The sequence below is a fragment of the Zonotrichia albicollis genome, chromosome 22 (genome assembly GCF_047830755.1).
Source record: "Zonotrichia albicollis isolate bZonAlb1 chromosome 22, bZonAlb1.hap1, whole genome shotgun sequence".
Classification (NCBI taxonomy): domain Eukaryota; kingdom Metazoa; phylum Chordata; class Aves; order Passeriformes; family Passerellidae; genus Zonotrichia; species Zonotrichia albicollis.
The window spans coordinates 7,398,222-7,416,122 of NC_133840.1; the positions used below are offsets into that span (position 1 = coordinate 7,398,222).

General features: G+C 48.4%; 1 protein-coding gene across 4 annotated transcripts in view; it reads right to left on the bottom strand.

The window, feature by feature from the left end:
• CAMKK1 (calcium/calmodulin dependent protein kinase kinase 1) overlaps positions 1-17,901 on the bottom strand; it is a 97,150-nt gene that overhangs the window by 45,560 nt on the left and 33,689 nt on the right. For 3 of the 4 annotated variants that reach the window (XM_074556798.1, XM_074556800.1, XM_074556801.1), the window contains exons 2-3: positions 11,386-11,904; positions 1,891-1,938 (exon numbers count right to left, since the gene is read on the bottom strand). In XM_074556798.1, coding sequence (XP_074412899.1) covers positions 1,891-1,938; positions 11,386-11,826 — 489 coding nt within the window. In that variant the 5' untranslated portion in view covers positions 11,827-11,904. Of the gene's footprint in view, positions 1-1,890; positions 1,939-11,385; positions 11,905-15,184; positions 15,319-17,901 lie in introns of those variants that run through there. The other variant, XM_074556799.1, reaches the window with a different exon arrangement.

Genomic DNA, 17,901 nt, shown 5'->3' on the forward strand with positions numbered 1-17,901 from the left:
GGTCAGCTCAGCAGCTCCACCTCAGCCTCGTGCTGCTCGAGGCTGGGGTGATGTATGGCTTCTTCTAGGCAGGTCTTGTAAGCTTTTAGAGATCTATATCACACTCAAGATAGCTCAGCTACTTTAGAAAGCATAAAATTAGCAAGGTGGTTTCTGTAGTAGTGCTGGAAGCAGAAAAGTTTTGATAAAAGGCAAAATAACAAAACTCTTTACAGAGAAAAACTGAGCCAGGTGCAAGAAGTTCTTGCTCCTGGTAAAACACTTCACAAAAGCAATTAGTTTCTTTATTCTCTTTTTTTTTAGTAAATTGCTTAAGTGAGACATTTTGGCTCAATTGGCTATCCTTAAGTTTGAGGTGAAGTCTCCTAAATTTTATGAAGTGTCTTTTTACCTAATCAAAGAAAGAAATTTCGAAGCTTTTTTTCCTTTTTAAGGAAACAAAAGATAGTTTTGTCACTCTGTCAGCAGAGAGCACATCCCTACACTAGAGGACCACAGCTGGGAAAAACCAACTCCCAACTGCCCTGAGCAGTCTGCAGGTGATGTGACCCTACAGCAGGGCCAGATGTTTTGGCAGCTCTGGAGAATAATCCATGTCTGGAGGAGCTGAGTGTTACCCCACCACTCCTGCCCTGAGCCAAGGCCACCATGTCTGTCTGAACTCACACAGGGATGGGCAGCAGAGGGAAAATTTTCTTGGTACAAATTTGGAAGTTCTGCATGAGCACCTTTCCTGTTCCACCAAGCACATGCTGCCCAGGCAGGGGCAGGCCTGCACTGCTGCTGCACCCACAGCTCCAGGGACAGCCTGAAGCCAAACTCCATCCAAAATTCTGTTTTTACAAAGTCCCAATAAACACTCATTTTATGCAAGTAAGCCATGATCAGGTATTATCCCTGACATATAAATGAGTGGGATGAACACCAGAGCCTTCAAAATATTTCCCTTGACTTCACTGAGAGTTGAAATAAGGTTCTGGTCTCAGAGGAGACTCACAAGCCATCTGGCTGATCCAGAAGCACAGCAGACCCTCTCCCAGTCTCACAGTGCCCACCTGCTTGCCCACAGGGAAGGAAGGAGGCAGAGACAAATCCACCTCAGAGAAGTCAGAAGCCCTGGGTGGGTCTGAAGCTGTGTGTGAGTTTGGGATGGCACCTGCTGTGCCAGCAGGGCCACCTGCACCCTCACCCCTGCCCATGGCACAGATGGTGGGGGTGCCTCTCATTTTGGAGGCATTTTGGGCTAATTAAATTAAACTTGTGCAGCTCAGGGTGCAGCCTCCTGTGCCTGCAGCTCAGCTGCAGAGGCAGACACAGCTCCCAGACACAGCACTGCCTGTGGAGCCATCTGCAACGGTGGCACATGGCCAGAGGTGCAGGTGTCTGAGCTGCTCACCAGCCCAGACCTCTAAATAACTTACAGGAATCACTTTTGAATCATTCTGCAGCTTTTAAATGTGCACTAGAATTAAACAAACATTTCGTGTGATGTAAAAACTTTAACTAGTCCTGATGGGCAGCAAACACCTGCCCTGATCATCTTTTTGGGTTTTTTTTTTCCTTGTTGTGTTGTATTAATGTATCAAAGGCTGTTAGTGTTACATTTGGCAAGCAAACACCCCTGAAAGGGAGCCAGCTTAACCACCTTCTGAGGGAGGAAAAATAAATCTAGATTTCAAAGGAAGTAACTCACTGTGACCTTGAACAAAACTTGCTCCAATTAATATGGAAAAAACCCTCAAAAATAATAATAATAAAAAAAAACCACAAACCAAACACAGCTTGCAAGGAGCCTTGACCAGTGAGGTCCCTTGGGCTGGCACAGCCTTTCCAGCCCTGCTCAGACGTGTGACACAGGCTGGTGTGACCAACACGAGCCCCAGTACTCACCTTGCCTATTTCACTCTGTAGCTTGTACTGGTTTAATTGCACACAGTCCTGCAGATCAAAAGGAGATCATAATTAGAGTATTGGTAAAGGAAATGACAGAGTCTGAATCAGGTTCAAGTAGTGGCAGAGTGCTAAATAATTAAAGACTTAATCTCACTTACACTGGTGTATGTTACACTATGTTACACTATAAGCACTGTTTTTTTTTTTTTTTTGGTTTGGTGGGTTTTTTTTTGTTTTGTTTTGGGGGTTTTTTTGGTTTTTTTTTTTTTTTTTGTTTGTTTGGTTGTTTTTGGTTTTTTTTGACAACCCAAGACAAAACAATTATGGGCTGAATTCTGATTCTGATTGTGCTGTGTAAAACCACCCCAGTTCCCCAGCACTGCCCCGGGTTCAGCCCAGCCTGGCAGCCCCCAGCATCCAGCCCAGGGTCCCAGCATGAGCCTGTGCCCTCCCCAGCACCAGCCTGGCAAACACAGAGCCCCTCTGGCTGTGCCTGCACCACAGGAACCCTCACCTGCTCCTCCAGCAGAGCACACAGAGCCCAGCTCCTCTGCTGGGCAACACAAACTGCTGGGAAGGATGAAAGTTTGACAACAAAGTCTCACAGATATGTGTGCTTAGCAGAAGGATTTTTGAATGTAGAGTCTGAAGAAGGAATAGAGATTGAAACAAGTTTTGATATAGAAGAAAAGAATTGCTGAGCCAGTCTTACTAATAACCAAGGAGGCAAAAGGATATGTTAGTTAGAAGGGTTTTTATGGCTTAGAGCAAAGGATAAATCCACCCCAAACAAGAAGATGTTTTTACCAAGCAGAAAGAGAGCACAGGCAAACAAGTCAGCAAATGTTGCAGGTAGAAAAAAGGTCTCAGAATTTTCCACTGCAAGAAAACTGAGAAACACTTCCAGCTTAAACTGTAATGTACTGACTTTTAGTGATTGGAGAACAGTGACATGAATATGGTAATTACAGGAGTTAGGATAGGCTGTAGATAGAAGTTAAGGTACAGATTGGTTCTACTGTATTAAAATGCTCAGCAAAGAAAAGTATATAATGCAATGTAACCAAAACCAAAGTCTATAATGCATTGTAACCTAAACTCAGGGTCTCCAGGGCTGCCTGCAGCTGGAGCTGACAGCTGTGGGCACAGCTCTGTCACCCACAACCCTGCACTGCTGTGACACCTTGGATCCAATAAACTGCATTTTGGAGACTGCCTGGAGTCCCACATCTCTCATTCAGGCTCTTACAACAAACAGTGGTACTGACATGGGGTTTGCTAAAATCAATCACCCCAGAGTAGCTCTGATTCTGCTGCTGAGGAACCTGATTGGGGTGGGGATGTGGAGATGGATGCTGAGCTCCTCCCAGACCAGGGGTGGCCAAGGGGCAGAACAAGGTGGGACAGAGGATCCACAAATCCAGCTGGTGTTGGAGCCACCCTGCCTTTGGAGCTGCACACCTTGGTGCAGAGCCAGGCTCTGGCAGAGCTGGAGCTGCTGCTGGCACCTCTGCAGTGCTGGCACCAGGCACAGAGGCTGCAGTGCAGTTTGCCTTGTCCTCACTGAGCCCTGAGCTGCATTGCAGGGCAGGGAAGAGCCCCCACCTTGGAGGAGTGAGGAAAAGGAGGAGTTTCCAACCCCAGGACACAGTGTGGGCTGAGCCTCAGATGGGTGCACTTCCCAAGACTGCATTTTTCAACATTTCTCCCCAAAACTGCCAAGCACTAAAGCAGGCTGGAAATTTACAGCCAGCCTCTGCACTTGTTTGGGAACAAAGCTGATCTAAAACATGCAGACAGGTAGATTAGCCTTCCCACAAGCCTCAAAACAGCCCTGCCATCTACAGAAGCAGCACCACAACATAAAGGCAGTGCCAGATGCCTTCAGTCCATTTGTAAGAACAGGGGTGGAGAGTCCCTGCCCCAGCAGCATTCCCACCAACAGCAGCACTCTGCCTCTCAGGGCCAGCACTGGTGTGGGAAATGATAATTCTGACTTTTCTCCATCACCAACTAGAAAACATTCCTAATGCTCCTGATCAAGATATCATCACAATTAAAGGAATCGGGCACTGTGTCACAGACATCTTTTATGAAAAATCCTTTCCTTAGGAGTTTTCCTCCTGAGAAGCTGAGAGACCTCAGGAACAAAATGTAAACATTGATTATCTGCTGCTGTGGAATGCAACAGGTGCATCTGTGATTGGTCTCATGTGGTTGTTTCTAATTAATGGCCAATCACAGTCAGCTGGCTAGGACAGAGAGCCCAGTCACAAACCTTTGTTATGATTCTTTGCTATTCTATTCTTAGCCAGCCTTCTGATTAAATCCTTTCTTCTATTTTTTTAGTATAGTTTTAATGTAATATATATCATAAAACAATAAATCAGCCTTCTGAAACATGGAGTCAGATCCTCCTCTCTTCCTCAATCCAAAAACCTCTGTGAACACTGTCACAGGACTGAGGACTTTTTTCCCTCCTGGCTTGTGAGGAATACAAGGAATGGTTTAAATCTTGATCTTGTTGCCAGGGAAGGAAGCTTTTTCCAGCTCCCTGACAGGGAAGAGCAGCCATCTGTGAGTAATGGGGCCATAGGAGTATATTAACTGTGCTGCTAGCAGAGTACATATCTTTCCAAAGGTAAAAACCAATCCATCAGAACTGGGAGCACCAGGAGAGGAGAAAGCATGACCCAGCAAAAGCCAAGATGCAAGGCATGAAAGGAGGGGGCAGCGTGCAGGAACCCAGGGTATGGACACAAGGAGGACAAATTCCCCTGCAAACACTGAGCCAGCAGATTCACTTCCCAGTGTGAGGCTGTGGTGATTTTCACAAATTCAGCAGCAACACTTTTCTGATGCTGTCTCCTGTCCTGGCTTCTCTGTGCTCAGCTTTGTGCCCCTCACCAGGTCCTGTGGGAACTGCAGTGCTGCAGAGGGTGAAACACCCACTGGAGCAGCTGGGCAGGCAGGAAAAGGGACCATTCCTCCAAGAAAGCCTCCAACCACCTCCCATCTCCTGCTCTTCAAACCAGCTCTTGCCAGGAGGCCTCCTCCTTGAGCAGGGATCCCTTGCAGGAGCAGATGAAGCCTTTCACACACAGCCATCAGCCCTTTGCTCTGCACTCAGCATCTTGGCTCAAGCCAAGGTGGCATCTCTAAAGCACAAACACTGCTTTTTCTTGCTCAGACTGCAAAGGAAGCCATGGTGGCATTTTTCCCTCCTTCCAGAAGGAGCAGAGTCCTTTGTGTGGGCTGCAGTCCATCTGTCCATCCATCATCCATCTGTCCATCCATCCCTCCTCACAAAGCAGGAGCAGGGACTGTGCCTTATCCCTGTGCCACCAATTCCTCTGACTTTCCACCACCCCTCCTACCTCTGGCCAGAAATCACCATTCTTATCCCCACCAGACTGATACCTGAAGCATCTCCCTGGTGCTTCACTGCTGCCTGTGACACCAGAACCCCCATTTTTGGGGACGGTTTTTTGAAAGGGGTGGATAAACACCAGGAGGGAACACCCAGAAAGTTTCAAGGGAAAGGCAATGACCAGATGTGCAGCACAGCCCCCTCAGAGTTCACCCCTTGGAAGATCCTTCACTCTTAAAAAAATCTCTGAAATTTTTCACAGAATTTTTTTAACCCAAATGTAATGCAAGAATTTTGGATTACGCAAATAAATGAAGTTATGAATTTCTCTACTTTCTTTAAATAAACAAATAAATAATTTGGTTTTTCTTTCAATTTACCCTGAACTTAGTGCATAACAAACAGGTGACAATCACTGTCACCACCTGGCCCACACCCCAGTGCTCTCCACTCAGGTAATTCCTGGTGGGAAGCACCATCCCTTCATCTTCTGCAGTGCTTCCAGCACTTGAGCTGCACTCAGCAAAAATCAAACCAGATTTTAGGTGCTTTCTATGTTTTTTTCCTCTTGCTGAAAAGCCCATAATTCACTGCTGAAGTGACTCCTGCCAGGTGTTGCTGCATTTGTTATTCTGTTATTTGGTTCTCCTGCAGGAAGTGGGATAATTGTCCTATTCCTTTATCAGAGAAAAACACCTATCTCTGGCCAAGTGTTTCTCTAAGATAACATTGTACAATTCTCTTGATTTCATCAGGCTGGTGTATTTGCAGCTGCTGATAAATACAAATAGAGCAGAACTTTAATGAGATCCCTCAGTGAAAAGCTGTCACCAAATTAGGCTGAGCCAGTGCAAGTGTGCAATAATTGTTTCACCTTAAAAAACAAGATGCCCTCTGTGTTAACAAGTCCAAGGTATTAGTCAAGAGAGGAAGGGAGGGAAATCAATGCCACAGAAAAAAAAAATCGGTCAAAAATCATAAAGCAAAATGCAGTCCAGGCTCAGTTCCAGAAATCCACTGTGGCCACCAGTGGGTGACAGAAACCCCTGAGAAACTGAGAATTGAGCTGTCCCAGGGGAGATACATGGATGGGAAGGGAGAATCAGAGATGATTTCCAAAATCAGACATTTCTGAAAACTGACAGCCTACATACATATAATGGAGAATACATATATAATGGAAAATACCTATATAATGGAGAATGCACACATATAATGGAGAATTTTGTCCCCTAAACAAAGCCAAATCCCCCAATCTGAAAAGAATTTTCAGCAATTCAGAGATACACCTTAAAGAGAGGCATGGAAGAAAAATGAGGAAACGCTGGTTTAAACTCACCCTGCCTAGTAGGGGAAGTGAAGGCAGTTCTGAAAACAGGCAAAAATGAAGAGAAAAGCCAGAAAATGGGTATTGAGGGCAGCAATGAATTCAAATTATAAAGTTGTTCAGGTTCAGAGAAGGATAGACAGGAAGCCCAGACCTCATGTGGTAAGAAAATAAAGAGATTTTGAAAGAACATCCAAAAAGAATGGCAAAAAGGAAGCCCAGCCCTGCTGCAGTGCCCTGGCCATGGTGGGCACAGCTCAGCCCTGGGCTCACCCACCTGAGAGCCCAGAGCTGATGCAGAGCCTGGGATTTGTGGGACCAGGGCAGACCCTCCCAGCCCTCCCCAGCTGCAGCTCTGGGCTCTGTCCTCCTCTCAAACCTCGCCCTCAGACAAGCTGGAAACGCAACTTTAAATAAAGGGTAATTAATCCAAGGGAATAAAATTAGCAATGTGAGGGAGTCTTCTTTGAAGAAATGTTTTCCAAGTATTTTTATTATTTTCAAGAGCTCTGGTTTGAACTCCAGTAAGGGAAGCTCAGCTCCTGCCTCTGCCCTGGCCCCACCTGAGTTTATTTTGTGCACAGCAAGGAAATCACTTTGTGAGGAAAACCAGGCAGGTCCCAGGCCCTGGAGGAGTGCGAGACCTGGGCCAGCACCAGGACACTGCCTCAGCTCCTGGCACCAGCTGCTCCAAACCAGCTGGCCAAACAAGCAGGGGGCTGTGATAAAGATGAGAAAAAACAAGGAAAGAAAGGACAAAGGAGTGATTTATTTTCCATGCCTCTGGAGTAAGCCATGGACAACCCAGCATAGGAAAATTCCCTTTGTCAGCTCGTTCTCCTCCCTGCATCTGCTGCCAGGAGCATCTCCAGGGAGAGGAAGGCACTGGCCTGACTCATCCTCTCCTCTCCTGCTGGAGCACACACAGCTGATCACCATGGCTGCAGGGACACCTGGAATGCTCTCCTGCATCCCAGAGGGTGGAGAGACAACGTGGACACCAGGGCAGGGGGATGTGGGATTCAGGGAGATGAAGGGAACATGTGAAAGGGAAAGGAAAATCAACTGGAAGAGACTGTGGGCTGGGGCTGTCCTGTCCCTGGGACCATTCCACAGACACCTTCTGAGCACAGCTTTGGGTTTGTTATTTGGGCAGGTGGCAGGGCTGCAGCAGGGCTGGGGCTTGTTGTCTTGCACAAAGATCATTCCCAGAGACACCAATTAGCCAACTGCCCTTGGACAAAGAGTTGGCAGCTGCTGGCAGGTCTGGGGGGAAAGCCTGAAAAAAGACATTTTATTCATCTCCTAGCCACTCTTCAAGTCAGATTTTCTTGGCTAGCTAAAAAAATTGCTTAAAAATAACAGAATAGGATAAAAAAACCTAACAAACCAAACCCACTTTGAACTTTCAAATGCCTCATTCCAGCACACAGCACCTCTCCCCTTTCACAAGACCTGGTGTTATAGATGGGACAAGCTCTGTCAGTCACACAGGGACAAGATTTCAGTGTCTTTCCCTGCTACACACAAACACCAGGGCATCATCTGGGCAGAAACAGAAGTTGCTTTTAGCAGTCTCTGGAAAATCCTCTCCTCTTGCCTTGCTGCCAGCACGGAGCAGGAGCCAGAAATGTCAGTGGGCCTAAACTCTGGGGCTGTGCCTCAGCTCTGCAGCTTTATGTACCCTTAATAGCTTCAGCCTAATCACTTCTGTGCCACAGCTAAAGGCTGAGCCATTCCCTTGTCAGAGCAAAGCACTGATAGGCAGCAAGGCAGCAGAAACCCCATCAGGCACTCCTGCCAGGGAAGGCAGCTCTGACAGAACCTTCCAGGCCACAGGCCATGGGTAAGCTAAGAAAGGAGGGGAACAAACAGGGAGCTTTTAAAATTACAGCTCAATTTTTGATAGAGGAATGACAGATCAGGGTAATTAAGAACAGGGAGAGCAGAATATGTTACTTCTCTTGCAGAGCTGAAACTGCAGAGCCAGCCTTGTCAGCAGTGGCTGCAGGACACCAGCAGCTGCCAACTCTTTGTCCAAGGGCAGTTGGCTAATTGGTGTCTCTGGGAATGATCTTTGTGCAAGACAACAAGCCCCAGCCCTGCTGCAGCCCTGCCACCTGCCCAAATAACAAACCCAAAGCTGTGCTCAGAAGGTGTCTGTGGAATGGTCCCAGGGACAGGACAGCCCCAGCCCACAGCCTGCTGCTGCCACCTGATAAATCCTCCCTCAGCTTCAGCTCTTGTACCTCTTGATCCCTGAACAGAAGTTTTCCCCCCAGCCTGTGAACAAATATTAAAGCAGCATTAAAAAGCTCAGCAGTATCTCCCTAAGAGAACACAGTGTTCTTCCATAATTCATCAGTGAGGGCAGAGCATCCAGCTCGGCTGCATCCCCACTCTCTCTGCACAGCACATCTCTCCAGATCAGCCCAGGATACAGCACCACTGCCAGGCAGGCACTGAGCTGCCATCCTGCAGGAGAGGGAGGCAGAGCCAGGGGAGATGGCTATCAGCACAACAGGAAATTGTGACATGCAGCAGTGCCACCCATCCCTGCTCCTGACTGACAGTGGCTGCTGATAAAGCCTGAGTGCTCCTGAACTGCAGCTTTGCACAGACTGAAACTGAGCTGGGGCAGTGGATGTTCTTTCTGGCATCCTCAGTCAGGCACCGACTGAGAATACCACAAACCCAAAGCAAGGGCAAAGAACTGTAGCGGATAGAATAGAAGTAAATAAAGGCAGTATAGAAAGTAATCTTAGCCCCTAAAGAGTTGCAGCTGGGTTAATTGTTAAAGATTAGGAGCAGGCCTGACTTTAACAGTAAAGAAGAGTGTTATAAAAGAGTGGATTGGCTGGTTGAGGGGAACTGGAGTCAGTTGGCTGCTGTGAGAAGAAGAAAGTCAGTGCTTGGAGGAGCTGCCTGTGAGAAACCAAGGAGGAATGAAACTCTTGCACTAAGGACACAACAATATGGAACCTTTGCAATGTAATGACAACAAAGAACCAGCTCCCAAAGGGCTTTGAGCAGGTGAGAGGCACTGACTGGGATACAAATGTGCAGCTTGCCTAGAACAGGGAGCCATTTGAGGCAGGGTAATGCTGGGCCTGGTGACCTGGATCCTGTCAGTGACCTGGATCCTGTCAGTGACCTGGACCTTGTCAGTGACCCAGCAGCCTCACTGCTCAGGTCTGCATATCAGAGTGACCACCAGACACCCAGCCAAGTGCACCATGACTGTATTTCTCATTACAGGCTGATTTCATCCCCAACAGGGCCAAAAGCCCAACATGGAGACCCTGGTACCTTTTAGAATCCCTGGCAGAGAACAGAAGACCTGCTGTGCAGTTCTGTCAGAGCTCCCTGCTGTGTCTCAGCTGCACAGCTGGGATCAGGACTGGCAGTGCCTCTCACAGCACAACAAGCCCTAAAGAGCCACCTGGCAGCAGCAGTGGTGGCACTGGAGCAGGGTGTCACACACCATTCAGTGCTCAGCCTCACATCTTACCCTGTATCCAACCAAGCATGCATTTTCCTAATCCTTCTGCTCCTTATGGGGCACAGATGCTATCTCTGCAAGGCAGGAAGGGCAGAACAGATCCTGAGAGCTCCTCTGTGAGGGCAAACACCCACCCCAGAGCGTTCCCAGCTCACCCAGGCTCCCTTCCCACAGCCATTCCCCATTAATAGGAATGATGGTTTCCTGTTGCACAGCTCTGCTCTCTCAGTGATATCCAAATGACCATGAAAAAGGCAGCACTGTGTCGAGAGCAGGGGCACAAGGGCTCCAATCTGCATTTCAAGCACTGCCCACCCCAGGCAGTGACCCCTGCTCCCCAGGATGCAGATGCTGGGGAAGAGGATGGAGAGCTCTGAATTTGCTTGCAGATGGGAATGTGCCAGTCACACTTGACTGCAGTTATGTTGAAAGATTTCAGAAAAGCCTCACTCCTGGCACAGTCACAGCACTGCAGGATGGGAGAGCTGGCACTCAAGTCACGTCCTGCTTCCAAGAACTGGCTCCTTTCCCTCCCTGCCTCCCTTATTAAAGCATATGGCTGCTGCCAGAGAAGCTGCAGTCTCTGCAGTGCCCTCTTAACCAGCAGGGAATGCAGCACCCATCCCACAGCTGATGGGGCATGCACAGCTCCCCAGAGGACAGAGGCTGTGTTGGTGTGCACCACCATCCTCTCAGATGTGCAAGGAAAACACTCATTTCTCACAAGGGGAACACCAATCCACACAGATGTTTAGCTCCAGGTTCCTTGCACCCACACTGGCCAAGTCTAAACTCCAGTGGTTTGGGTCCCTGGTGTTACAATGCTTTAAAGAAAAAACAAAACCCTGACAGGAGCCAGGCATTTAAGCTCTTTATAAAATTAAATTGTGCCTTCAATTATGGCAGAACACAATAGTAGATGCATAATCTCCATAAGAAGTTTAAATCCATAAATACCATCAGCAAAGCTGCTGTGACTAGTGAATTCCCAAAGGGCACCTCCAGCAGGGACACAAGAGCAAAGTCATTTGGCCACAGCCCTTTCTCTGAACAACCTGAAAGATTTCCTGTGTGCTGCCATGACACAGGGGTTGTGGTCCCTTAGCAAGGCTATCCCAGGCAATGAGGGCTAAAGGAGCCAAATGTCAGGGCCAGGGCTACAGCCAATTCCAAGCTAATATCATCCCTGCTTCCAGGGATTTTTCCTCCTCTACTACTCCAGAAGCCTGAAGGCTCCCATTACAGCTGAGACAGACTTACCTGAACCCTGAGCTGTAGGGGGAACATGCCTACCTCAGAGTCTGATATGGAGACCCGATGGGACTCGATCGTTGGTCTCCTCATTATTCGTGGGGACGGCCCTGTGGCATAGGGACCAGAGCCTGCAGTGCTGCTGGAAGCCAAATAACCTCCTGAGGATCTTTCCTGAAGGGACAGCTTCCTACTGGACAGACCAGGTCTGGTTAGAGGTCTCTTGGGAACATGCCTCAAGTGAGCATCCTCTGGCTGTTGGGAAGGCAGAAATTCATTGATTCCCATGTCACTGCTGACTCCATTTCTCTGGATGTGCTTTATGTTATCTGAAAAGACTGTGTCGTTTTCTTCAGGGTTGTCTTCACCATTTTGGTCACTTCTGTCTGGGACAACAGACACGTCTATGGCTGCCACCCTCTCCACCAGCTCAGTCTGTGTGTCCATGCCTCCATCCAGGACATTTGCCGGAGAGTCCCCCATGGCTGTGCCCAGCTTGTTTGTTCTCAGATGGTCACACAGAGAGCAGTGATGTTAGTGCTCAAAGGCTCCATGAAACACCTGAGAGGAATCACAAACAGAGGCAAACTGAATAAAAATGTTCACTCAACACAAACATAACATATTTTCAGTCACTTCTGCCTTCTTCCAGCATGCAGGAAAGTGAAGGCAAAACACTGGCAGGCTCTAAACAAGGTACAAACACTCAGATTAAAAGGCAAACCCAGGCATTGAGCTAGACAGGAAAGACACAAAAATGAGATTTTATCTGATGTGCAACAAGTGACACAGCTAAAGAGAACTTCTCCTGCAGCCAGACTTACAGCCAGGCAGAGCTTACAATACTGGGAGAAGCATCCCAACAGCTGAGGGCCAAGGGTCAAACTCTCAACCTCTCAAATTCTTATTTATAGGATACAAGAGCTTCTGGCATGTACTGGAACCCAACAGGCACAACAACAACTCCACAGCCATTTAGGGCTCCCCAGAGCCTCTCTGCTGCCCTGTAGGGCCTTAGAGACTGTCACAGAACAGCCAAGCCTGCTGACTTCCACACTGCCATTTGTAACATGGTCAGCAAAAGCAGAATTTAAAAGCAAATCCAGTTCCAGGGTTGCCCCTGGCCGTACACAGTTGCAGTCTGTGTGCAAACACAAGTCAATCTTGCTGCCCACTGTATATAAAGGCTACAGTGATTTGCAAATCAACACTGCTTAATGATTAAAGTGTGGTAGGAACCAGCTTTTCCTTGGGAAAAGACCTACAGAACAAAAAAGTGCAACACAAAGCTAAAACTGCTGCATAAAATCGCTGTTTCCTGGATGCTAATTTCAGTCTCAATTTAAAACAGATTTCAATCTTCCCAGCACAGTGCAGTGCAGGAAATGATGCTCTGCAGCACATGGCTGCCAACACTTAATCACCCCTGAAGAAGCAGCACTGCATCATTCCATCCCTGTGCCCAGATCCTGGGGCCAGGAGGAGAACTTGACTTCACTCACAGCATCCCAGTGAATTCCAGAGCGGGCTTAACCCTGAAATACTGCAGCCTGTGGTTCTCTGTATTCAAAGCAGGTTGTGCAAGCCAGGTGACACTTGCATCTCCATTTCATTTACATGAGGACAGGGTGGGGGTGAGTGAGTCCAAAGAGCTCCATCCAGCATCAGCCTGGGAGCACTCACAGTCCTTGCCAAGGAGCACAGGCTGAGCTGGGCTCAAAGCTGCCCAGCAAAGCTCAGTTAAACACACAGCAGTGAACTCTGCTGCACAGGGATGAGCTCCTGAGTCCCCCATGGCAGCCAAGCTCAAGCTTTTATATCAATGAGAAAATTAAAATTTTGATTAAGATGAAGATCTTGACTGGAGGCTTCACCCTAAGTCATGTGCCAACCAGAGGGAGCCAAGCTGGGCACTCAGTGTCACAGAAAGGGAATATCCAAATCTGAGATATTCCTTCCACATCACTGCTCACCTCCTTTCCCCCCTCCTGTCTTTTCTGCAGGCTTGCCTGAAACTAATTGACAGAAGTGTCACTCACTCAAAACAGTAATGAAATGGTGAGATCAGCTTTAAAAGCTTCCATTAAAACTATATTTAAACACATCAATCCCAAAGCACAAATCCCCTTTGGAGCCAGGGTGCAGGCTCTGGGGGTGGCTCTCAGCAGTGAGGGAAGGCTTTGGGGTGCAGCCCAGCACACCCTGCACTGTTTGTGGCCCCACAAACCCAGGGCAGAGCAGCAGGAGCCTCCTCTCTGCCAGACCCCCCTGCCCAGCTGCAAACCAGCAGTGACCCTGAAAAACCAACCTGTGGGAGGCCCAAACCAGCCTGTGGGAGGCCCAAACCAACCTGTGGGGAGCCCAAACCAGCCTGTGGGTGGCCCAAACCAGCCTGTGGGGGGCCCAAACCAGCCTGTGGGGGGCCCAAACCAGCCTGTGGGGGGCCCAAACCAGCCTGTGGGAGGCCCAAACCAACCTGTGGGGAGCCCAAATCAGCCTGGGGGGAGCCCAAACCAACCTGTGGGGAGCCCAAATCAGCCTGGGGGGAGCCCAAACCAGCCTGTGGGGAGCCCAAACCAAGGATTTGCTGTCTGCAAAATGCTTTTGTGAAGCCTGGAGAGCTTCTGAGCTGAACATGGAGCATCATGTCAGGGCCACAGCCAGGCTGCAGTGACCCCAGTTCCTCTGCAGAACTTTCCCTGCACTGCAGGGTCTGGGGAGCTGCACATTTCCCAGTGACACATCTGTGGGACATGGCTGCATGCCTGGCTCCAGGACAAGGTCATCTCCTGAGCCTCAGGGAGGCACAGCCAGTCCCCAGCCCTGCCTGCAGATCAGGGCTGCCCTGCACCAGCCCCATCCCTGCTGTCAGCAGCCCCTGCCAGGCTGCTCCATCACAGAAATCATCCTGAATGAAGGCAAGGAGGGAGCAAAAACACTGCCATAATTTAACCCAGCTTGCCCAAAGGACAGGAGGAAACCTCCAGGTCATCCAGTGCTGAAAGCTTTCTTCTGCCCATAGAGAACAAATCCAAGGCCTTTCCTTGATGCAGCTTGAGCCCCTCACCTCAGTCCCAGGCAGCACCAAGAGGAAAATAAATCTGCTAAAATAAACCTGCAACTGAAGCCTGCAGCTCCTCACCTTCCTCCCTCCTCCTGCCACCAGGTTTTCCCCTCTGTGGGAGCAAAGGGAAGGAAGAATCTGCCCGTGTTGCTGCGTGGATGGGTGTGAAAGCCCACAAACCACCCACCTGGAATGAACATTTGTGAGTCTCCTGCTGCTCAGCCAGCAGGAAAAAAGGCCAGGAGCTCTGGGAAGAGCAGCCCAGCAAACAGTGATGCTTGTGTCACTCACCTGGGAGCTCCTCAGCACCCAGAGCAGGCACACATGGTGGCTCCCCCTCAAAAGCAAACTTGCTCAATTCTAACCCACAGCCCAGGCTGCAAAATAAATCCTCAGCTAACTGACAACTGAACTAGATAAACTGAAGATAAACCCCATAAATCAGTTCATCCCATCAAAACAAACAGACCCATACATCGCTGAAACAAATAGCACAGTGCTGCTAAAAGCAGGCTAAAAAATCCAGCAACACTTTAAATAAAATAATTGTTCATCTGTAGAGCTGGGCTTTGTTTCAAGTTCTGTTTTGAAGGATTCCTTTTCACTGATAAATCCTCCAAAACTGTATTGGAAAGCAAAGATTTCTGAATAAGTCAATCAGTTATGTGCAGCCCAGCCTCACTGTGCATAAACTCAGTACAAAAAAAACCCCAATAATTTCTGCAAGGCTAAATCAATGGTGGATTTGCAGTTTTTCAGGCTGTGGCACAACCATACCTTGCTATGATGGGAAATCCCAGCAAAACAGAAATTCTGCCTCCACCATCTCCCAGCTCCTGCACAGCTTTGCTGTCCCTGCTGATCCCCTCAACACTGAACACCTGCTGGAGAGCAGAGGAAAATGCTGCAGACACAAACCAAAGCTGCAAACAAGCTTCTATGAGCAAAATTAATTTACTTACAGATATCTTATTTACCATTTTCCCCTGTAGCTATTCCTCTGCTGCAGGCAGATTGCCACTTGAACCATGATTTTCACAATATATTTATCAAATGGCTGCATATGTTTCCAGACTGGCACTGAGCAGAGAATAGTACAAAAAACCCTCCTGAAAGAAATATAATCCCAGAGAAAACCTCTCTGTATTTTATGTGGGAGTGGGAGATGAGCAGATGCAATCCATTTTGGTGCTCAATAAAGTATTCCAAAGCATTGTTTGAAAAATAAAAAAATGTAAATCTAGTTTACTGCCTGGTTCTTCATCCTATTGGCTAAGCAGAAATGTTCCTGTCAGAAAGGATGGGGAGGGTAAAAGGCCTCAGCAAACCCAGCTTCATTTCCCAAATTTGCTACAGACTGCAGAAAAGTGACTTTATGGCTTTGTTGCAGTTGCAGGTTCAGAGGAATGATGCTGCTTCTCCTTTGTGTCCCTGAGAACACACCTGCCTGCCCTGTGCTGAGGCCCTTGCAGGAAAAGAATCTCAGTGAATAATTACTGTAATGAGGATTTGCACAGGAAAAGTTCAGGCAGATTCTGCTGCTGCTCAGCCAGAGGCTGCAAATGCTCATGGCTGGGTTCCCCATCAGGGATGTCACCCTGAGCCCTCCCTGCTGGCACATCCTGACCACCAAAACCCACAGCCACTGGCACACAGAGAGCTCCCAGAGATCACAGCAGCTTCACTCAGGGCTTTGCTCTGCTCAGCAAGGGCAGGGATCAGGCCAGGCTCTCCAATCAGTGCAGGGATCCCTGCCCCAGGAGTGGCTGCCTGCAGAGGGGATGTCACAGAACTCACACAGAATTCACACAGAATCACCGGGTTGGAAGAGACCTTCAAGATCATCGAGTCCAACCCAGGCCCAGCACCTCAGCTAAACCCTGGCACCTAGTGCCACATCCAGGCTTTGTTAAACACACCCAGGGATAGGGACTCCACCACCTCCCTGGGCAGAACATTCCAGCACTTTATCACTCTTTCTGTAAAAACTTTTTCCTGATATTCAACCTGTATTTCCCTTGGTGCAGGTTAAGACTGTCATCCCCATCACCAGCATCCATCAGCTCAGGCAGGACCCCCCAGGAGCCCCCTCCTGCCTGGGGCAGAGCTGACAGCACACCCAGCCCTGTCCTGTGTGTGTTTTTCAGACATTGCCCCCATGAGGAATCCACTCTGACTGCTGCCAAGAGCAGCAGAATCTCCCTGTAAGGAGAGCAGCAGCACATCCTGGGCTGGGCAGCCAGGCCCTGGACAGCTCCTCCAATGACATTTTAGAAATATCAGGTCAGCAAGTCCCTTGCAGAGCCAAAGCTGTCTCCTCACACCAAGCAGCACAGATTGGGAGTGTTTCCATCCTGGAGTGTCTCCTGTGCTCCCAGTTCTGCAGGATTTCCCCAAACACTGCTACCCTGATATGAAGGAGGTAATTCCACACCCCTCACCTGTCACAGGCATGTTTTACGGAAAATCCTTTCCTTAGGATTTTTTCTCCTGAGAAGCTGAGAGGCCTCAGGAACAAAATGTAAACATTGATTATCTGCTGCTGTGGAATGCAACAGGTGCATCTATGATTGGTTTTGTGGCTGTTTTTAATTAATGGCCAATCACAGTCCTGCTGTCTCGGACTCTCTGGTCAGTCACAAGCTTTTGTTATCATTCCTTTTTTATTCTTAGCCAGCCTTCTATTCTTTTAGTATAGTTTTAATGTTATATATATATATATATATATATATATATATATATATATATATATATATATATATATGTATCATAAAATAATAAATCAAGCCTTCTGAAACATGGAGTCAGATCCTCATCTCTTCCCTCATCCTGGGACCCCTGTGAACATGGTCACACCTCACCCTGACCGCATCAACCTTTCATACACGTGGGAGGCACTTGTCCTAAATCCACTCCAATACTTTTGGTCTGGAGAAGTTTGAGGGGAACTTGGAACCCACAGCCATGCCCTGGAGCAACCTCTGAGCTGCCCCAAACCCCACAAGCAGCTGGCAACACATTGAACTGCAGATGAATGCACCAGCCATTGATGGGTCTCACTGCTATGGTGGGAGAGCAGCCAGAGGGTTCATTTCTCCTGCAGTAATTAAATTCAGAGCATACATTTGGCATCCACTGCAGCTCTGCCCACCCCTGGCACAGCAAGCAGGGCACCTGAGGGTCAGACTGCCTCTGCCCATCTCCACTCACACTGCTGCTGCCAGGAATCAGGCCCTGGAGAAGCAAATGAGCTCTTTGGCATCTGTGGCAACCAGTTTCAGACATCACTGGCCAACAGGCAGCCCAGACCAAGAGGCAAAGGACAATAAGAAGCTGCAGCTCTGTGAAGCTGAAATGAAGCAAATCCCTGCAGTCTTTGCAGAGATAATGAAGGCAGGTGCACACTGCTCATTTGGACTGTCCTCCCTGGAAGGGACAATAATCACTCTGGGTACTCATTTCTGATTAGAAGCAGAAGACATTAACACAAGTAA